Source organism: Anomalospiza imberbis, chromosome 1 (genome assembly GCF_031753505.1).
Source record: "Anomalospiza imberbis isolate Cuckoo-Finch-1a 21T00152 chromosome 1, ASM3175350v1, whole genome shotgun sequence".
NCBI classification, from domain to species: domain Eukaryota; kingdom Metazoa; phylum Chordata; class Aves; order Passeriformes; family Viduidae; genus Anomalospiza; species Anomalospiza imberbis.
In genome coordinates, this window is record NC_089681.1 from 61,865,585 (window position 1) to 61,888,548 (window position 22,964).

Genomic DNA, 22,964 nt, shown 5'->3' on the forward strand with positions numbered 1-22,964 from the left:
GTAGAACATGCATTCGTAACAGGGCATTCTTATGAAACTTGAAGGGCACTGTTAGACTCTAAGGGAGGATGAAGCAACTTTACTTAGCTAATTCAGGCTACCTTTTGGTAAACTCATTAATTTTTCAGTCAAAATGTATTTATTCATTTAAAACTGCTTGGTTTTTAAAACTGAGTGGGCATGCTTTTCATCTTTTGAGACTCCTTACCCACAGATCCCTTACTGTGTTATATAGTAGAGAGAAAATTAATTCTTTGCTTTTCTGACTTGTTGGAAGAGGGTATTGATTTATAAAAGTATCCAGGGAGAAAGCTCATAAACCATAATATGTCTTCCTGCTTGGGATATAACATCTGCAGATGTGGCCTGTGGAGGGCAAGTAAGTAAACCAGCAGATTAAATTAGTGTTTTAAACCAAAACATTTCTATTTGAGCTTTGTTTTTCTGAGAAGATGGTGTACCATGTGTTTTGGGTTCCACCCAAATAGTTTGGCATAGTTGAGATGAATCAAAGATAATACAGGCTCTTTCTAATCTGTTGAGATTAACAGCTGCATAGAGGAGGGATATGACATCTAATGTCTGCTGGAGAGAAAATAAGAAGACTTGGACCACTGTTGCCAAATTTACCAAGCTACTAGCCAGGCTACTAGCCTGGTCCTGAAAGATATGTACCCAAAGTGTGGGCTAACTCACAGGATTAGTTGTGCAGAGTGTGCTGGGCATGTCCACAGCTTCATTAGTTGTGCTGCCTACAGAACAGCTTTATTCTTTGCATAAAAGGAAAGAGACAAATTGCCGCTAAGCAACAATGTTCAGAGATTAGGTAAGAGAATGGGAAAACCTGTGAACTAGTCAGACCCAGGAGGTTTTGTTACGTTTAACTGTTGGTACTGTAACTTCTTATGTATCCATTGAGGATGAAGTGGAAACTGAAACAGAGAAGAAATATGAGACTATAAAAACAAAATTGTAAAAAAAGAGAGAATGACAGCTCAAAACACTGGTGTATGTAGAACCTAGACAACAGTAGAAATTTTGACTGAATCACCTAAAAATAATGACAATGTGCATCTGCACGAACCTTTATATTGCTTCAATTTTAGAACTGAATACATATGAAGAAACTGAATATATAGGATGCCAAGAGACATAAACTTGAAAGGGCAAAAACAATACTAAAAATCCTAGCGTAAGAGCATACACTACTCCTTGCTCAGTCAACAGTTTGTTTTTTTTTTATGGGAACCAATATCTTAAAACTTTGACTTACTCATAGAATCTTAGAATATCTCAAGTCTGAGGAGACCCATAAGGACTGCTGGCTCCAACTCCTTGCTCCTTGCAGACCACCTAAAACTAAATCCTATGACTAAGAACATTGTGTTCCCCATGCTTTGCTTCTGTATATGGTAATAGCCCTTGTGTTCACCTCTATTTTCCAGCCACTGTACTGACCCTGCTCAGAGGGGTGAAGAGTGGAGGATGATGTTATAGGAATGGGAAAGCAGCGTGAGTCCATTTAAGGGACTGGATGCATTTTCAGGGGTTTGGGGGTATCTCTCTTCAGCAGTGGGGCCTCATACACCATCTGGTGCTGTTATTACAGCCATGAGTGAATATGAGGTAATAAAATTCAGCAGCCTCTACCTTAAATCATTTGAATAGTTCAATGGGACTATTCAATGTAAGCATATAAAAATTAGTACAGACTTTTAGGTGACAGTTTAAGCATGCTTGTTCTGCAGCACAAAAGAACTGCATGCTTGACTTCAAGCTAAGTAGTGCCTAAAAACCTGTTCAGGAAATGACTTAGAAATCTGAGGTGGTATTAATAAACTCAAAATAATTAGTTTTACTCTTTTAAGGGAAAACAAATGGCTGCTTTTCTTAATAGATCTCTTTGATGTAAGATGAGGAGGGTAATTATAAAAAAACCCTACACCACAACACCTTAAAAAGGGAAAATTATTAGGTATGTGTGTAGATTAATATTAGGGTCAAGTTTCAGGAGATATACACACTGTTTTAGTGTTAAAAGAACATAAAGAACTGTTAGCAGCAGTTCAGCCTGAACAAATCTTTCAGTTAGAAAAAAAGTTACCAACTAACGTTTATGACTATAAAATACAGAGCATTTTCTCAAAGATCATATAAATGAATAAATAAATGTCTTTTATCCATTATCTGAAATATCAATTGCTAAAGATATTTTTTATGTATTGCCAGAAGCATGTCATCTTCAGAAAAATCTTTAGGTTGCTGTTTATCTCACTATTTGGACTGTTCCTTCCTGCCTCTACACAGGCAGATGTTTAACATAAACATCTCTCTGGAATGTCCCATCTAGAGGTGTCAGTGGCTACAGAAGTGACCAGCCAAATGAAGCTTAGGTGGCTGTGAGAACACATTCTTAAGACCTAAATTTTCTGATTTGGAAGTGTCTGATCAACTTAGTCTGATCAGCTTAGTCTGATCCTGTTCTAGTCACGTATCTCACATATAGATGGTAATTTTAGGGATGTTTACAAGGGCATGTAGTTACAGAAGACAGGGCAATGGCTTCAAACTGAAAGAGGGTAGGTTTAGAGTAGATATTAGGAAGAAATTCTTTACTGGGAGACTGGAACAAGTTGCCCAGAGAAGTTGTGGATGCCCCATCCCTGGAGTGGCTTGAGGCTAGGCTGGATGGGGCTTTGAGCAGCCTGGTCTAGTGGAAAGTGTCCCTGTTCATGGCTAGAGAGGGTGGATCTAGATGATCTTTAATGTGTTTTCCAAACAAAACCATTTTATGATTGTGACTGCAATTGTGTGATGAGGAGAGGTAGAGTAATACTGTTTGATGGGAAGGTGGTTTTGGAGAATATCAGAAATTTTGGATCAAAGAGAGTGGCACCAATTTCTGAGTGAGATTTTTTTTTCATATGCATACAAATTTTTTCTTTTTTTTTTTTTTTTTTCCTGTCACAGATTGGAAGAGAGACCTCAGTTGCAGACTTGTGCTGATAGGAAAGGCTGTCATTTAGGCATAGTTCTAAGTAGGCCTAGGTAAGGGATTTAGTGGAATATAATGCCAGAAATAATGTGATAAGTTATTCATACTGAACTACACTAGTACTTTAACTGTAACAGTTACTTCAGACGTTTTCATTCAACTTGAAATAAAAAAATGTCACTGAAGTTGGGCTGTTTCTGGGCAAAGAAAAGTAGAAATGGGTTAAATGCTGAGAAAGGAGTAAATAGTTGTACTTGAATCAAAGTAAAACAGTAATATTACATATGTTATAAATAAAAATAAATTATAAGTGAAAATTCTTAAAAGGGAATCCAGACTGTGTTTGCATTCTGGTGTTCCTAAGCCCGTGTTCATGCAGAGTGTTCCATCAGCAGTTCTTGATGTATACCTTCCTTAGAAATTTTGTCAATAAAATTAAGAAACATAGAGAATATTGCCAGTACCATAACTGATTCTTACGTATTATATTCTATTACAAATATATAAATAAAAATTTATTTTTGAAAATAATTTCAAAGCATTTACTCTTCTTTTTATACTTGATTTTACTTGTATTCATTTTCTTCATCATCTGCTGTTGCATCCACTTCACACAAATACAAGAAATTACTTGTCACATCAAATTTGCATTATGTTATTCTTTGTGTTCCACAGTAAGGCTGATAAAATTTAAAAAAAATTTCAGTGGTATCATAGAGACACTGTAGCCTCTTGAAGGTGTACACCTTAAATTCACATCCTTTCCTACTCATACATGGTTTACATGTGCTTATCTAATGGTGGCAAAACCAAAAAGACTCATCTCGAATCTGTGTATAAATTACAATCCTTAGTAGTGGCTTATTTTTTTTCTCTGTTTCATATAATAGAAGCTATAAATATAAAAGACTTGAAAAAATAAGCTTATTGCTGATATGTGTATGGTCATTAGGTGCATTTCTGTGATGTAACAGGAGTTTTTATTCAGTTTCAGAAAATGTTAATACTCCCTGGCCATGAAGATTGGATAAGAGGCGTTGAGTGGGCAGTCTGTGGTCAGTATGCAAGATGAATAAAGTGGAAGAGTGGTTTAATGGCAGTACTAGTCTTTTACCCCTCCAACAGTTGACCTTGACTGTAGCACCTAAGCTCTTGTGGTTGTAATGTTAGTTTTCCTGAGATGGTGGAAATTAATATTAAAAATCAAGATGAAATTTTGTATCCTTTTAAAACATTTTTCATGCTTGTTTCAGGTATGTTTAGCTGACTGGTACTTAAATGCAAACAAATTGTAGTTTTAGCAACTTGTCCTTTTCAATATACAAATGTCTCTATCTGAGTGAGGAGGAATAGAGAGAAATTGTATGTTTATATTTTCTTTTCTTGCTTCCCTCCCACCCCTTTTTTTTAATTGGGAAATTACAAGGAGAATCTTTTCAGACACTAACTAATCAAATAGTTATTGCAATGGCACCAAAAAAAAAAAAAAAAGGAATTTGAGGATGCTACAAGCTTGGAGAAAGGAAAGGAGATTTTGACAAGTATTGAAATTGATAGAATTCCAAAAGCAAAGGCCCATAAATAGTAGGGAAGTATATGTATAACATGTACAGCGCTTACCATATCTTCCACATCTTACAATCATGGATGTATTCCTAGTGTGTTATAGAATAGTAGAGAATTTGAGTTGTAGTAGGGAAATTTGAATTTGAATAGTAGGGAAAGTGAATTGATGTTGAAATAAAACTGGATTATTTTATGATACTGTGTACAATAGGAAAAATTGGGATAATGCTGTTAGATGCATGTATGGAAAGATGGTAGGTTAGTCATAGCAGTGATTGTAATGAAAATGTGGCTCTATTTTTTTTTTTCCTTCTTTTTCGGAAAACAAATAGGTGAGGACCTTTTCTTAGCAAGCTGTGCTCAGGACTGTTTGATAAGAATTTGGAAAGTATGTACAAAATTAAAGCAGCTTCCAGAAACTGAAGATGATTCCATAAAACTGAAAGAGAATTTTTTTACTGTTAAAGGTAGGTAACAGCTGTAAAATTCTCTGGCACAGCTTTTTACTTGTTTATCTTTTCAGGGGAAGCTGAGAGGGTGGTTACCACCTAGTATGGTTTGCTTCATGTTGACTGCATTGTTTTTAGCTGTTGAAAAAGCAGAATTACTGTTTTAAAACCAAAAGTTAAGGATGTATTACATGAAATGATAAGGCGGTGAGAGAGCTTAATACCAATATAGCTTGTTATTGTTATGCATATTCCAAATGCAATATGTAGGACACTTATTTGTCTGTAGGAGAGAAGCTGTTCTGTAGTTCTCCAGTTTAATAGCTTAGCTTTCATTTTCTTTTGAATTCAATGAATTAAAAGGTGCTGTTATTACTTAAAGATTAGAAACATACTGCAAAGAACAGATAAGTATGTGCAGGCTTACTTTATGGTCATTTAACAAGCTGTTGAAGCACGGTAACATCAGATGCTTGCATTGCTGATGTAGGGTAAATTGTTTGGCAATCTAGTTAATATAATGAAGTGTGTATTATGTTATGTGTAAAAAGTGCTCAATATACTTCCTGCAAATCCTGATTCATTGTTTGAAGTATCTTAATGCTTGTGTTTTCAGTCATTTGGAGATGCAAATATGCGTAAGAGTATGTGTAGTGCCAATTTAGAGCATTTATTTCAACACTGCTTGAGAGTTCTCCAGGAATTCTGAGAGAGTCCTTTGAGGCAATACATTCACCTATGACCATAAATGTGTTTCTTAGGGCTTGTGCCAAAGTAGGATTTCAAGGAACTGTTCAGTGTCAGGAAGCTTTTGAGATATTGGTAGATGTTGGAAGCAGTTGATTATTTTCACTGAAGATACCAGAAATGACCTGGTCTTTCTTGGCTTTTTGAAAGAAATATGCTTTTCTCTCATTTGTGGTAGATGCTGACACATCATATGCAGTTTCTTTGGAGTCTGTGTTGGCTGGTCATGAAAACTGGGTGTATGCAGTTCACTGGCAGCCTTCATTTTCCAAAGGTAAAAAGATACCAAACACCATTGTTAAGGGTCGTATACATAGATAGAGTTACATATCTTCATATTGTGTTTGCATGTTCACTTGTTCCTGTAGAGATGACAGTCTTTAAATTCTGCAAATAATGTTTTATGAGTAAACAGATTTTGCCATGTACTCATGTTTTCTTTAATGAATGAAATTAAATAGCAGAGCTGTAAAGACTTCATTGTAATTGATTTGTTGGGTATGGTGTACAAATTAGTTTAATTAATCAGTGTGAATTAATAGCTCTAATAGGTTACCTTCATATATGTTTTTAAAATGTGTGTTCTTCAGAAGGAGAATATACCTCAAGAGCTGTCCTTTCTTTTTAGTGGTGTAGATTCCTGGAGTTTCAGTTTTTCTCAAGCATGTAACTTTAAGGCATTAGTGCAGACTTCCATTGAAACAGTGTTATTTATAGCTTAATTTTGCATTTTGCTCTAGTATTTATCTTTCTTTTGAAATCCTCAAATTCTGACAGCCTTGTTTGCAGTACTGATTTGCTGTTATGTGTCTACTTGGCATATAAGGGAAGCAGATTCTTGATTTGACATTTCACAGTCAGAACACCCTTGAATATTTGTACTGGCAAAGGTGTCTTTTTTCCTGATGTATTTTAGAGTTACTGATGGCAGGTGACTTCAGCATTACAAAGGACAGCTTTGCTGGTCTATACAAGACTTCAGCAGGAGAGTGCCATTAGGATGTCAAAATACATGTAGTGAAAGACACAGGACTTGCTTTAAAAATATTGGTTTAGTTATCTGGTCCTTAAACTTTTCTCTTTTTTTTTTTTTTTCCTAAATTAGACACCAGTAAAAGATTTAGCCTTTTAGAACAAGGTTTAGGCACAATGTAGGCCTGCCAGCCTTGCACTGCGATCTGAAAACTGTCCTGTTAGACCATGAAGTTTTCCAGGTGCTTCCACATACGTGAAGCTGCTTGTGTTCTTTGTACTGCCCAACGCTGGGTTCCCTAAAATAGATTTTCACTAGAGGCAAACTGATCTGAGAGACATATTCTCAGTGCAGAAGGTAAGGTGGGAAGTTTGTTGCTAACATATCACCTCATGAGATGCCTGCCAATATCTCTATTATCAAGAAAAGTTCCTCAGTGATTTTCCTACAGGTTTCACAACTGGTGATGAACCAGCTCCCTCTTTCCTATGGGCTTTTTTCTGGAGTGTTTCACTGCATTCTGGGGAGCAGTCCTGAGTTACTCTATGCATTACAGGTTGCTAGAGTCTGCTGAAGTCAGTAGCAAACCTAACAATTTGGGGAAAAAAACCCAAACAGTGAATACTGGGCAATTATTTTAAACTATAAATCTCTCAGTGAAAACTTATTTAAGGAATTGAACTGAGAACTGCTGTGCATTTTTTCTGTGAAACTCTAGCTTTTCCTCCAAATTATATTTAATTCAATATAGGTTTGGAGTGAGAAAACTGGAATATGGTTGTTCTCATGTACATGTTTTACTTTTTCTTTGGGTGATTATGGCTGAGAATACAATATCTCCTAAAGAATGCCTGGCAAGAATGTAGAGTCTGTACATTTGGCATATAAGAAATGCATTGCATGTCTCTGATGTTGAACAATTTTTTTAATGTGTTTATATTTCAGTATCACCTAATTTCTTCAGAACATAAGCTCCTAGGTTGTAGGGTAATAATTTTCTTTGTACTGTAGATGGCAGCATGCAACAACCAATGAGGATATTATCTGCATCAATGGACAAAACTGTGATCATCTGGGAACCTGATAAAGAATCTGGAGTCTGGCTAGAACAGGCAAGTGTCAATCTTTCTCACAATATATGCTGTATGCAACTTGTGTTTCCAGCATTATGTGTGTACTGTAGGGAACAAAAACTCTCTAAAATTCTGGCAGAGAAAGGCAAAATGTTTTCTTGCAAAAATACTCATTCTGATGCTCTGTTGCGAGTAAAACTGTATTTTAAAAAAAGGGATACAATATGATTTTTATTGCTTGTTTTTTTTTTTTTTTTCTTACTGAACTGAGGAGTTTATAAGGGGTGTTTGTGCTCAGCTGTCATTTATAGTGTACAAGGCAGGGGCTGCATAGTAATGCATGCTGTGTGCTCCTGGTAAGAGGAGGAAGAAACCCTCTTGAACTATTTGCAGTTCATCCTTGTGCGAATGTGACCTAATCAGTTACCACAGAGCAGCTGGCACGAATTCACAAGCCTGGTTTTACTCACAGTAACTTGAACATTGTCTGTGTCATTAGCTTTTTCTTCCATTTGAGCTGAATACTCATGTGTCATTCATGTAGTATTCTGAAAGCTGTTGTGATGTGGATCATATAAATAAACAAGTAGTACAACCAGATTTCTCTAGTGCTTTGATTGATGTCTTTTCAACTGACCTGCTTTTCCGAATTGCAGTAGTTCGTTGAAGTTGTTTGTGTTGTGTTATGCCAGCCATTGTTTGTGGTCTTTCCTGTCACAAAGAAAGTTTCAAGTGTCTCTTGGGTGAAAAAGTGAGAATTACAGTAGGGTATTTAATTTTTCCTCTGTTTCATTGAAAAATTCTGATGCCTTTTTGCTTATTAATTCATAAAAGGCAATCACATAGAGATGCCATTTGATGTTCCTAGGTGTAACATGTAGTTGTAGCTAAATTTACACGCTTCTAAAAATGGGTTGTGTAGTAAAGCTTGTTGCAAGATGTGAGTCTTTAAATTTACATTCTCTTTGCATTGGTTTGACCACAAATGTGTAGCTTCAAGTTCAGATCAGACATTTTAACTGCAAAAATCTATTTTGCTTCAAGAGGAAAATCTGAGCAGGAAGTCTGCAGGGAAGAGAAGGGCACAAGGGGAAATCCCAGTTTCTCTCTTGCATTATGATATTATGAACAAGATGTCTTCAGAAATTCATTCCCCTGCTCAGAAGTGAGACTAGAATTCTGCCTCTAGCATGGCATGTCAAAGTCACTTCAATATGAGTGGTATTTTTTTTAATGAATTCTAATAAAATGGAACTACTACTGCAGTGCCATTTAAAGTGGGACATTGGTTCATTTCGTTTTGGTCTTAAAAGAGACTATATAAGAATTGGGGAGTTGAAAGCTTGAAAGGAATTGTGGTCTTATGTCTTGAATAAAACTTGAAAATGTAACTTTATTAATCTTTTAATAAAATTTAAAAAGTGGAAGGGCACTAGGGCAACTTAAAGACCTGTGTGTATGCATGTGTGCATATGTGAGAATTCGTAAGAGAAGCACAAAACAGAGGCCAGAATATGCCACAGAAGGAGTGTGGATCAAATTGCAGCTGTTGATGGAGAAACAGGGAAGTGAAAGTATGCTAGGGAATCTTGGAAATTAGGTAGGAAAAAAAATGTACTTGGGAACTACTGTTTCTTTGGATCATTTCTCTTTATTGTGCAACAGAGCAGTAGCCAGGCAACAGATGATAAGGAGCTCTTGCATCCAACAAGCTGGACTGAAACACAGAACATTTGGGTTTGCATCTCATCTGTTGTAGTGTTTTCTTTCCCTTGGGTGAATCTATCTTGAGATGTCTCTGAAAGGAGGTTCCATTCAACTGGCACACAGCTCTAATTCCCATGACATTTCAGTGCTTAACATCGCAATTAAAATATTCTTCAAATGTGTTTGTGTGTGTAATGTGAACTCTTGCCTATAGGTAGTTTTTCTTCTCATGGAGTAAGAATGATTTTGTAGGAATGGAAGGCCATTTTCATGGGTATTTCACTTCTGTTCATTAATTTAGGTACGGGTAGGTGAAGTGGGTGGCAATACTCTTGGATTTTTTGACTGCCAGTTTAGTCCAGATGGTTCAATGATCATTGCTCATGCTTTTCATGGAGCACTACACCTTTGGAAACAGGCTACAGTTAATAAGGTATGTTGGTTTTTTTGTTAGTAGTATTACTTAAAAGAATTGTACTTTTAAGTCATTTGAGGTTAATTTCTGTTATTAATAGAAAAGTGTGGCAATATATTTTAAACTTAGTGATTGAAATAGTAATTTTCTGAATGTAATATTCTGTAGGAGTCTCATTCCTGCACAGAAGGAAGGTTGAAATCCTCCAGGCTCTAAACTCTGCTTCTTACCTGTGGGGATCATGAAGTCAGTTGAATAGATTAAACTCCTTTGTGGTTGTTCTTTGTTCACAGCTGAACAGATAACACAAGTTTCTTTCATAAGGGAGCAATACATCAATATTTGTGTCTCTTCAGCCTCTCTTGAGTTCTAATAATTTGCTGTTTATAAATGTCTTTTTCTTACTTTCTTAATAAGCACATTTATTACTTTTATTTTGCTTAGAATGTGCCAATCAGTCAAATGAAAATCTCCTTACTTCTTTGTGAAACTCTTTTCATAGAAAGAATGGACTCCAGAAGTTGTGATTTCAGGACATTTTAACAGTGTAGAAGATGTGAAGTGGGATCCAGAAGGAGAGTTTATCATCAGTGTGGGCTCTGACCAAACTACGAGGCTCTTTGCTCCATGGAAAAGGAAGGAAGAGACCGAGGTATGATTTCCAAAGATTTTGTGAGTGTGGTTTAAGGGGGCTTGGTCGGTCCTGAGTTTGGAATGAGTTGTCTGATTATAACTCAAACCTTAAAGTTCCCCAGGTGATTATCTGTTTAAAACTGCTTGGTTTGGTAATTGAGTATGTGCTTTTTCACTTTAAAAATATTAGTGGCAGAGTTTTTGCACTCATGCAGTATGATTGCAGTTCAATCCTGAGTCCGTGTCCAGATTACCTTCAGTTAGTGTTCTCCCAGAGTCTTGGAAAACAGGCTTTGCAGTAATTCAGGAGGAGGAATATATGACTGGTATTGATAACCACCTATTGCAGTGTTTAACAATTGACTACACTGCTGCAGGTAGTAATAAAGAAACTCAACTTTGGTTGTGCTTTTTTACACAAACATAATATAAACAAAGTTCTCACTGTATTTTTTTACATTAATTTGTTAATGACTCTGTTTTACTGGAATGATTATCTGAACTACATAAGTGCAGCTGGTACCTGTCCTGTTTTAACCCCCAGCCAACAACTAAGGACCACACAGCTGCTTGCTCCCTCTGCATGCATTGGGCTGGGGGAAAGTCTGCTTAGGAATGCAGAAGTTCCTGTTTCTTGTTTCTCATGCATTTCGCTCCTCTACAAATATGACCTTTTCTGGCAGAACAGTACCAATGGTCCATTCGGGAACCTGGCAGAAACTAGACTGACTGTGCCATTGGTTGGAGAGGCTATTATAGCTGTCATATCAAAGCTTCTGTAATGTACACCAGCACAGGAGGTCTGATGTTTGAGAGAGTGAATTTGGCATCAGTTCTTCGATTTCCTTCTTCCAAGCCACACAGGAGTGTTGGCAATCCCATTTCAAGAGCTACACTTTGCCTTGTGTTGTAGGAAGGATATTTCCAGTTTCCTTCCCTGCTTTTTACCCTAATCTCCACTCAGCAGGTTACATTAAATATATCAAAACAAAGTTCACGACTAGCATGTGATGTAAGTTGGCAGCATTCAAGAGTTGTCAATATCACTTTCTCTGTGACCTACTGAAGTACCACTCTTTATTTATGTATGCTGCTTGCTTAATTTTAATCCTCTCTTCTGAAAGAACTGATCTTCGTATGATTTACCTGCACAGCTCACCCTAAAACTTTTGAATCAATTGATTTAGCAGAGTGATTGCAGTCTTCATACCTAAATATGGCATGAACTGAATTCTTGTACTTTGCCTTCCTGTTGTGACACGGAGCAGCTATCAGGCTAATTTGACCAGGTGTAAATCTAAGTAGTTTCAATATTTGCTGCTGCATGAGGTGTGGGAGAAAGCCTTAGTATCCTTTTTGGATGGGTGAAGTGGAGGGTTGGAATAGGAATGGGTCATTTGAAGAGGTTTATTCAGAACTTCTGAACCCTGGAAAGGTTTTTAGTTTTGCTGCTCATGAACTTGGATGACACAGGCCTTTAAAATGCCTTACTTTCTTTATTGCACCAAGTTTAGCATCTGAAAGATTACAACAGGTGTTATCTGATGTTTGTCTTAACAAGACAGAATGGATGGTTCAATCAGATGTTTATGGAAAGTTAGTATTACAGCTTTGTGTTTTTCCCTATAAAAAGGAAACTAAGTGTTGAATGCAAATAAGCATCCTTTTTTACAGTCTCAGTTCTGATATCAGAATATCAGAAAAGAGTTATCAGCTTCAATTTGTCATGCAAATTTCCATCCTGATTTTTCTGGAAGAAGCTTATTGCATGACTTATAAAGCCCTCTGTTTGGGGTTTGAGCTTTTTGTGTTGTATTCAATGATGTACCCAGTAAAGGGTAAGAGGGGCTTGTTGCAATGTTTGATTTACCTTTTTTAAAGAATAAATGCTTTTTTCCTCACTGAAAAATAATCAAGCCCTTGTGAAATCATGAGGTTTTGTAGGATGTCTGAAATTCCCATTCAGGTCCTATCAGAAGCTTCAACATTCAAAGCTCAATTGGTTTTTAGGGTGATATGTGCAGTTTGCAGTCAATATAATGCTTTTGCTTATAGTCATTTGACATCTAGACTTGGCTACAAGCATTGTAATACTGAAGTAGTCTAAGTTATCCCAAATGATTTTGGTTCTGCTAGCTCTTAACACAAAAGTACACACTGAATTTTTCCAACTGAAGTATCATTTAGGTGAAATAGCAAATGACACTTAGAATCTATTATGGTTTTGTCAGGTTTTTGCAAAGCTTTTATGAAATGGTCTCACTTGAATCAAGTATTTAAAGAAAAGAGGGAAGTAGGAACGTGTAGCCTGCTGACAGCAGAGCTGCTGTTTTTTGTGAGACACATGAAGGAAGCAGGACTACCTTTCTTAAGTCTTTCACACCTACAGTCTTTGAAGTAGTAGGATACAAACCTCTTTTTACTTAGGCAAATTATGTTCTATTCCTGACAGTCTAGCATGAAGAAGTCACAGTAAGTGCCTTAAACACATCTGTGCAAGGACATAGTTTACTAATTACAGGAATGGTTTGGTGGAAAAAGAGAGTTCAACTGATGTATGTGAGCACCAGTTTTATGCACATCACTAGAAGGTTGCTCTTATCTTTGCTTTGTGTTAGTCAATTCAGCAAGTAACAGAGGGGTGCTTTTTGGGAACTTTAAATTGCACTATTTCCCTGTTTAATAATTGTGTTTTAGCAGTGTGTCTACTCACTTTTAGGTAACATGGCATGAAATTGCCAGGCCTCAAGTACACGGATACGACCTGCGCTGTCTGGCAATGATCGGCCGGTTTGAGTTTGTGTCAGGAGCAGATGAAAAAGTGCTTCGAGTTTTTCGTGCTCCCAAGAATTTTATAGAAAATTTCAGTAACATCACTGGTATCCCAATGGAGAAGCTCTGCTCCCATGTAAGTATGATAAAGCAATGCTACACGAAGAGAAGAACCCTGTTAGATGTAAAATAAGTTAATGCCTCAGAAAATGTCAGATTGCACTAAACTTTGTAAAAATTCTTTCAGTTGTACTGAAACTGTAACCGTATTTTCCTTTCTCTTTTGCTTGCTTCGATGTGTGTTTTGTCATATGTATTTTTATGGTATTGGTATATGAAAGAGGTTCTGTTTGAAACCAACAAGACCTTGTTTCAAAAGATTGAAAGGAGTGTGGGTGAATTTTAAGTAACTCAAACCAAAGTAGACCACTGTACACACTTGGGGATTAAGCAAACAATAAAGCCTGTTAATGTGTCTCCCTTTAATTTAAAGGTGTAGTAGTCTTGCCTAGTTCTAATTATTGTTGTGTGGTTATGTGTTGGTATTACTGTTTTTTTTTTGTAATTGCACGCTTGGAAATAGCATAAAGCTTTTGGCATAATTTTTAGTTCTTACATACAAATATTTATAAATATGTACTTGCTCATGCTTTATTTCCTCTTTGGCATTGGAAATTTTCTTGAGACCTTTACATTCCAGTTCTTAGTTGTGGGTATGTCAGCTGTCCTGTGTTACTATGCTTTGTTTGCTCCCCATTTGCATTAAGGTCTAATTCTGATTTTGTCTGCATTTCTTAGAGCAGACCTCATTCAAGATAGTTGCCTCTGTACAGTGCCTTGCATGCTATTTGGATATCTCACTCAAAAGCAGGATTTTCTGTGCAGTTTCTCAGAGATGGATTAGCCTTTCCATTTAATTTAACATTTGAAATATCTGGGATAGAAGTAGAATCATTTTTGATAGCAAGAAGTTACATAAATAGCTTCTTAGTGCTTTAATTCCACAAGAATTTGTAAGCATTTGCTTTAATGACCTTTGTACAAGTAACATTTTGCTTTTATAAGGGTGGCAGATGTCATTACTTTACTTTATTTAGACTTTTCCTATTGGCTCTTCCTCTGAGTGCTGTTTTTTGACACTCATAACACAAAGTGTGTCACATGGGCTTTGGTTAAAGAGGAAGGCTTTATGAGCTCTAATTATATAGCTGCTTTTAAACAGCTTTCTTGAAATTGTTTTCTGTGAAAACATTTTATCACTAAAGTGGGGGACCATTTTTTAATGTGGTTTAAATGTCTCCCTCAAAAAAGTACCTGAAACCAATAAACAGTTTTGTATTCTAAAAGGGTTGAATAGGATTATATTCAGTTCAAATCCATGTGATTGTATTATACTTTGGGTTGTAATGAGGAACCATTTTTGGTTTAGAGGCCTTATGCTTGTCTGAGTCTCTGATACATTGTCTCATCTAATTATGAACATTAAAGTACATTTTAAGGTGTCACCTAAAATATTGATTTAATTCAGTAAAACAGTCTCTCTTTGAACCTTTCTGATACCATAACTGGATTTACAGCTGTTAGATCTTTTTTTTTTCTCTACACAAAGGTCCCCAATTTCACTTACCCTTTCTGGTTTTTTTTTCTATTACTCTTTCTAAGTTTTTACTCTTTTCCTATACCATTATGGAACTGTTTTCTTTCTGATGATTTGTCTTGTGCTACTTTAAACAGACACATATTCCAGCCACATCTCTGTACTATTTACTGAGTTGTGTTTCAAGTTGTGGTCACAGGCAGTCACTCTCTGTTCTCTTTTCCAAAATGCTGCTTTATTATTTCACTTCAGAACAACGATTTCTCATTTCTATTGTGTTAAAAACTGCAGTGCTCTCAGTTAATAGATTAATTGTCATGTATGTTCTGGAATAAATATAATTGTGGAAGAAAACCTGCAATTAGCATTGAAGAAAATCCTTGAGCTGGGCCCTTAGAAAAGTGCTTTTTTGTTGTTTCGGTTTGTTTTTTTTTTCCTTCCTACCAGAGTACTGGTCTTTGTTTTGTTCAGGGTATGTTCTAGACAAGAGTTTTTCAAAGTGCCCCCTTCACTTCTCTATCACTTCTCTAGGAAAGTAACTCTAGAAACTTTTGGGGATTCCTTAAGCTGTGGCCTTTGAAATCCAAGCCTATGTGACAATCTGTGTGTAACCTTTCCTTTTTCTTTAATTCAGCAGTCATCTGATCTTCCAGAAGGTGCAACTGTGCCAGCTTTGGGATTATCCAATAAAGCTGTTTTTGAAGGTATTGCTAGTGAGAAATAATGGCTGTGGTGTTTCATGTGGAAACTTTATTTAAGGGATTGTTCTGGTGTACGTATTAGGTCTGTAAGTGTAGGCTTGACTGCAAGTTCAGAATCTAGAAATAAAATCAGGCAAAGTGTTTATTTCTTTACTAGCAGCTAAACATGGTGCTTAAAAGTAAAAAACACAAGTAAGGAAGAATTAGTTAGCCAACAGTAGCTAATATCTTGGAGAGGCAATGGAGATTACATTGTGGGGGAACAGGGAAGGAGGGACAGACATCTTCCTAGAATGATAAAAAGTATTTTCCTTAGACTGGGAATCAGACTAGGGATCTGGTTTTTCATGAAGTCTCTGGTAAAAAGGCACTATAGTGGAATGTACAAATTAGGTCAGACCTGTTTTTTTTCTCTCCTTAAAGCTTTATCAGAAGGTGTGATCTACAAAAGGAACCATTTTAGTAAGCTTTGTCTCCAGGGTCTTCGAAGGCAATAAGGCAAATTTTCGTAAATAATTTGTGAGAGAAAAAACAATTTCGTTGTACTTCAAATAACTTGTAAAATATGTTTTGGCAAAGTTTTTTCCCCTGCTTTTTCATGAGCTCTTCCAATGAGAGAGGGAACAAAACCTCCTTCTTCTAGATTATTGCCACACACAGAATAACTAATTTCCATTGATTTCATGTGGCCCAACCAGAAGCAGCACCATGAATAGAACTTCCCTGTATCATCCACCACTGTTCACACGATGCTGTCAGCCTTGATGGCTTAGGGTAAAGCACCACAGATATGTTCTCACTTACTCTGCAGTGGAATCTTCCTGATGATCAGATTGTCGTCTCAGATGAATGTTGCTCATTTCATTTTCAAAGAGAGCAAAGTTGGATTGAATGAGAATATAGCCTTTGCTTTGCTTTTTCTGTACCTTCTTTTTGAAACTGATGTGCTTGAGATGTATATTTGGCAAAAAGGTAGATTCTGTTTGAGAGGCACTGTTCCCCATCTCTGTACCTTTTTCTTAATACCTTCACAGTGAAGGACAGAATTGAATTTTAACTTACAATTAACTAGTTTCGATTACCTCTCATACTTTTGCCTAAAGCTAAGGACTGAGCCGTCAGCAGTTTTGCTGAAGTTTGCAAGTTGTAGCTACACTTGCTCAAATATGGCTTTTCATTTAGTGCTCTACATCAAATTTAGGAACGCATCACTTGTATGAGAGATTTTTGTCTTAAACTTTTTCAAATACAGAAAGAAAGGTTTTAACACTGGGGAAACACAGGTTGAACTCTGGTGACTTCTTTACTCAGTGAAATTCTTTTTAGGACTCTCTAAAAGATTGTGCTGATGGAGAGAAGTCAGTTTCCAAATGAAGCTTAGATTATTATTTCTTCAAAACCTTCTCATTCTCTTACGCATTACAATAACTAGCTTCTAGTATTCATATTATTGTAACTCTGCAAGCAGAGAAACCTAGTTTCAACTACTTGTAAAAAATATGGATGCTTTTTACTTGTATAATAAGTCCTCATATTTTCCCTCCTTTCTAGTGTGTTCTCTAGCTAATGAAGTCCTTATTTTAATAGGAGATATGGCTGTTCAACCAGATGAGGATGAAGAATCATTTAATACCATTTCAAATCAGTATCCAGAGATTTATTTTCAACCCTTGATCCTTACAGGTATGAGAATTATTTCTGTCATTGGTAATATAGAATGGGGTTCATTTGATATAAACTTGAAGCATTATTTAGCTTATTTGAAAAAAATCAAATTTGAATAGGCTGTACAAATCTTTTTTAGAACCTCCACCAGAGGATCACTTGCTGCAGAATACCTTATGGCCTGAAATTCAGAAGTTGTAAGTTTTATTTTTCCTTTTCTTCTTTGTTACAAAATTTCCAGAAAGCTGTTGCAACATGTTAATGTAGCCTAGTCCTGTAACTCTTCCTATTTTACTGTGTCATTTGACTTTGTGTATGCTGTATGGCTTGTAAAATAGATAAATTATATATATATAAAAATTAGGAAACAGGGAAGAAAATGGCAGTTAGAACTGATGTGTCACAATTTTATTGTAGTTGGTTGTTTCTCCTTAAAACCTTGTCTATACTGAAGGTCTCTCTGTGTAAGAGAGTAGTAGTAGTTTTCTGCTACTTTCCACTTCATGGCATGGGCTCGCAGATGTGGTGTGGAAGTAGAGGCTGAGGCATCAATGGAGGAGCTTGCCCTTAACTCCTGTCAGAGTTGTAAGGTGCAATAGATAGAACCAGTAGCCAAACTAGTGTGTTTAGTGGTAGGGCAAAGTGACTAGTATTGAGTAAGATGGTTACAAGTTGGGGCTAGCCTGTCACTCAAGGCCAACAGAGTGGTTGTCAGTTGCAAAGATAATGGAGTTACGTGTCATGATAATTCTTTTGCGGTTGCACAGTTTTAGAATTCTTCAGCTGTGTTTTCTTGCTTTACTGAAATTCACAACAATTTTCACATTAATGTTGTCGCATGATTTGTTCCATAAGGATCCCAGAAACATGAGGCTATACTTACACAATCTTCAAAGTTTTAGTAACTTCAAAATATAGCAAAAGAAATTGAATAATCTCAATCCTTGTGGGTTTATTTATCTGGCTCCCCTGAAGGGGGTCTTGGACTGGAACGAGAAGAATGTTGAGCCTTTGCTGATGGTTACAGTCACCTTCTACATTACCAGTTTTGTGAGGAAGCAAATAAAAAGCTTTTGGAAAATGCTGTGCAGCTTGCTTTCATTGGACTGAGGCAGAAGTTCTATGGGAGCTCATCTTTGCCTTCAGTTGGGCAGTAAATCTGCTTTGAATGCTTTTAAGCTCTGTTACTGTGTTTGTACTCAAAAATTATTTTAGGAGGAAAACCGATGCATGTTAGACCATATCTGCACACTTCTTAATTTCCAACTGTTACTTCAACTGTTTCTTCTATGCATTCTATGGCTGCTAATGCACTCACATAAATAGATTGATAAGGGATGTTTAAGTAGTGAAAAGGAGTCAAGGCCAAAATTCATCATTTGCCTTTGACATTTCCAAAGTCTAGTGGGACATTAATATTTTATGCTCTGCTATGAGAGTATTGCTTATCTGCCTTTATATCCTGCATTCATTAAAATAACTCCATTTTATGACAGTCTTCAGATGACTTTTATCTGAGCAGTTTTTTTCTGGTTTTAGAGACACAGCTAATGATACAGATCATTTTATGCAAGAGAAACAAGATGTAAAGCATTCATAGACTTTCAGATTTTTTGGTCAGAGTAATATTGAAAGAAGTAACATGAAATCTCATAATGTAGATTTCAAGTTGCCATAGCAGCAGAAGAACAGTGTGAGGCACTGACTTGCTAAAAATAGCTTGTTTGTCATTGACATTTGTGTATTCCTAGCTCTAACTTGACACCAAATTTTGAAGGATTAGTGCTGAGTTTTGCAAAGTGTTTGCTTGAGGAGGTTTTAGCATGAAGAACTGGCTGAATTTTTTACATAATATAATAACTTTAAAAATATGATAAATCTTGTGAGAATATGCTAATCTTTAACCCCTTGGAAAATTATCATAGAGAGTTCATATGCAGCATGCTGAGATTAAAGCTTGAGTGTTGACATATATATTTATATGTATGTACATCTCATGTAATACACTTGGAAGAGATCCTTTTTGACACTAGAAAATTTCTGTATTCATTTGTCTGGACACTTGAAAGTCCAGTCAGTCTACCTGTGCATTAAAAAAATGCTATGAATTGTACAACGCTGAGGCAAAATTGCCTGCGGTTGAAAATATAATTTCATTATTCGTTCATGCAGTTACTTCTCTCCATTGTGAACCTCTATTTGGTGGTGTACTATGTAGTGAAGAAATCATATTCTGTTAATTGGATCAGAGGATGGGACTGTATTGTAGCTCCTGTCCTATCATGGCTCATATGCATTCTTTTAAAGCAGCATCTCCTGTTGCCAATAGCTTAATTCTCTTTACTGGAGACAGCAATGGGCTATACAGCTGCTGGTCTGACCTAGGATAGTCCTGCTCATGTAACTTTGCAAGAGACAATATTTTATGTTTGCTGTTAATTTGGTAAGAATGGTTACGTTTTGGCACTTGAATTTAGCAAAAGAAGCATTGCATGCAGAAGCTTGAAATCAACTGCTCTTCAAATACTACTTTTAGGAGATTAAAATCAAAACAACTGAGGATTTGTTTCACAGGTTATTTTCCCATCACTGAATTTTGGGAAATTTATACTTTTGATACAATATTTTTTTTTTTAGTTTTAGAAAATTGATTTGCAGTGGTTTTTACTACTAAACAGTCTCCAGGAATGTGCTTTAAAAGTAAGCATTATGATAAAACTCCTGCTGGTGACAAATTAAGAGTAAGACATGCAGTAGTACCTTCATTATTATAAGATACACTCAAATTTGCAACTTAACATTTCAAATAGGGGTACACACCAGTCCCTCTCCTTGTTAAAAAGTCCAGGCACAGTTGCATTTCATAAAAGCCAGTACATTCCCAGTCTTCAGTCATGGCTTTGGCCGTCTGTTGATGGGATATACCCAGCAATGATGCTTTGGACTCAGTTCAACAGATCCAGACAGTAATTTGTCATTTAAGTAGGTGGCTGTTATGGCTGCAAGTGAAACCCATAAACATCAGTCCCATGTAAGAAGTTAACACTGCTGACCAAGGAGTTTATTAAGAGAACTGCCTATCTCTTCAGAACTAGGAGAATCATGGGAAAACACCTCATCCAGCTGGTATTGAGCTGGTACTTGTCTACTGTTTATAGGTTGCATCTCCAATTTTACTTTACTTCTAACTGTTTTTGTGACTGATTTTAATTTGTGTTAGTCTGTATGGAATTTCTCCTTATTAGTTAAATACCAGTATGGATATGTGAGCTTGGATTTCATCAGAACTCTTGTGAAGTCTGATTTAAAAATGTATTTCTGGAGAAGGATATAAATTTTGGGGGTTTTACAGAGTTTTTTTCTGTTTCCGACACAATGCTTGTCCTTTAGTTCAGAAATCTTGCAGTATTTCACAGAATAGGCATCATTTGACTGTGTGATTGTGGCATATTTCTTCAGTGGTTTTCAAATACGTGGCCTATGATTTTTATTGGTAGTGCTAAAATTGCTTTTTAAGAAAATAAGGATACATTAAATGCTGCTTTAATCTGATTTGTTAGTCATTAGGGTGGCTTTTGCAGTGCTGCTGCTTTAAGACTATGGAATGGACTGGACAGATTTTTCTGTAGCCAGTTTCTAATGGAAGAAATTGTGCAGATGTTTAAACTGAAAGCTGAACAAATTATTTGGGATGTAATACTTAGATAGTGGTGAGAAGTTCCTGGCAGGTGCCTTTCATTTTTGAAAAGGGATTTAAATTAATACAACAACTTTGATACATACTGCAAAAATGATTGTGATGTGTTAAATTTCTTCTCACGTGTATTTCAGATATGGACATGGATATGAAATTTTTTGTGTTGCTTGCAATAATTCAAACACACTAATTGCCTCAGCATGTAAGGTAAGAAAAGATTCTAGCACCACCTAGTGAAAAGTGCTGTCCAGTTTCTAGGGCTGAATTCTTTCACAAAACATAAAAGATTTTGTGTAAGTGACAGTTGCCTTGCAAAGGTGAGGGTGGCTTGCCAATAAGTTATTATTCCTAAATTGTGTGTGATTCATTTGAAGATATTGGTAAGATAAATTGTAACAAACATAGGTCTGAAATGTTTACTTACTGATATATTGTCAGCATTAGAGGAAAGTAGAGAAACATTGTTGAAATTTCCAGAGGAAAGCAGGTCTTACTTGATTGCAAGCCTAAAAATAAGCTAATATCTTACTACTTTGAAATGTGTGACTTTTATACTTGCTCTCATTGATTCTCTTTTTTTTTTTTTCATCCATACAGGCTTCTAAAAAAGAACATGCAGCAATTATTTTGTGGAGCACTACTTCTTGGAAGAAGCTTCAGAGTTTGTCTTTTCACAATCTGACTGTTACTCAGTTGGCATTTTCTCCTGATGACAGCTTTTTACTAGCTGTTTCTAGAGACAGGAATTGGTCACTGTGGAGGAAACAGGATTCCTCAGAGTCAGGTAAGATACGTGAAGTGAATATAGGTGTTTGTAGACTTGGCCGTTTATTCAGTATTTTTGGCTGCAAAATATTTGAAAGAGAATTGATAAAATACTTTAATGGACATTTTGCTTGCAGCTTTGAAGAACTATTAGTGTTGTAGGCTCTTGTGGATTTAAGAAATACAATTAATGTGTAGAAACATAAAAAGGAAATTAAAATGTGAAGAAGAATATAATCAAGATAGTGTTTAACTGATGGATATAATGAAGTCCTCTTGCCTTCTGCATGTGAGTGTATGTTTGATTTACTGAAATCAAGTATACAAGCTGAACTTCAGATTGGCATTCTGTCAAGGAGAGCTTTTATTGCAGAGTTCTGTGCAGGCATAGCCAGAAGGTTCAGTGCTGCACCCATATCCTGCATAGGCTGTCTTGTCCTTGCTTGTATGGCATGACACTTTGAGACTCTTGACAGGATTAATCTCTGTCTTTGGTGTGGCTTTCTGATAATCCTACACAATTGATTAATTTGACTAGGACTGGCTATGTCTGGAAAAAGAGCTGATAGTAAGGATTCAGTTGACCTTCTCATTAAGACTTTGAGCCTTGCAAAATCATGAGGAGATTGCTATTGAACACTTTAATAGAATCCTAGAACAGATGCTTGTGCTGAAAGCAATTATGACTGCATTCTTGGCTTAATAGCATATAAACACTGCTGGGCTCTATAGAATGTTCCTAGAGACTTGGCACTGAGTTTTGGCCCCTTCAGACAGTGTCCAGTTGTATCCTGGCTTGAATTTCTGTTCTATTCAGACTTCTATTCTAAAGCCTGGCATATTGTCCACAGTAGTTACACAATGATTCAGGATAAGGATCATGAATACTCATAGCAAGTAGAGGAAATCCTCTTTACATTTGTTCATCAATAACCCTTCTGTCTACAAATAACATCATTATCAGTGTAAAGCAAAACTGCTGTTATTGGCATCCCAAGAAGTGGTTAAAGTCTATGCTCCAAAATAACAGCCTTTTCTACTTAGAAAAAGCATTCCCATTACTGATCTGCTGATCAGATATAGTGCCTGATTGTATACATGCTGAAATATAAGCTTGTCTCTTTGGGAACACATTAGTCTTAACAATTGGACCATTATGATTTGAGCAGTTGGGACTTTACTGGTAAATAAGAGCTTTAATGAAATTAC

The 22,964-nt window shown here is 36.2% G+C and overlaps 1 protein-coding gene across 1 annotated transcript in view; it reads left to right on the forward strand.

Moving 5' to 3' along the window:
- Positions 1 to 22,964, forward strand: part of ELP2 (elongator acetyltransferase complex subunit 2) — a 38,718-nt gene that overhangs the window by 11,577 nt on the left and 4,177 nt on the right. Inside the window, exons 7-18 of the mRNA XM_068194834.1 lie at positions 3,984 to 4,050; positions 4,894 to 5,028; positions 5,936 to 6,031; positions 7,742 to 7,842; positions 9,812 to 9,943; positions 10,428 to 10,577; positions 13,278 to 13,466; positions 15,565 to 15,631; positions 17,216 to 17,311; positions 17,433 to 17,490; positions 21,125 to 21,197; positions 21,588 to 21,774. Of these exons, the coding sequence (XP_068050935.1) occupies positions 3,984 to 4,050; positions 4,894 to 5,028; positions 5,936 to 6,031; positions 7,742 to 7,842; positions 9,812 to 9,943; positions 10,428 to 10,577; positions 13,278 to 13,466; positions 15,565 to 15,631; positions 17,216 to 17,311; positions 17,433 to 17,490; positions 21,125 to 21,197; positions 21,588 to 21,774 (1,351 nt within the window). The remainder of the gene's footprint in view (positions 1 to 3,983; positions 4,051 to 4,893; positions 5,029 to 5,935; positions 6,032 to 7,741; positions 7,843 to 9,811; positions 9,944 to 10,427; positions 10,578 to 13,277; positions 13,467 to 15,564; positions 15,632 to 17,215; positions 17,312 to 17,432; positions 17,491 to 21,124; positions 21,198 to 21,587; positions 21,775 to 22,964) is intronic.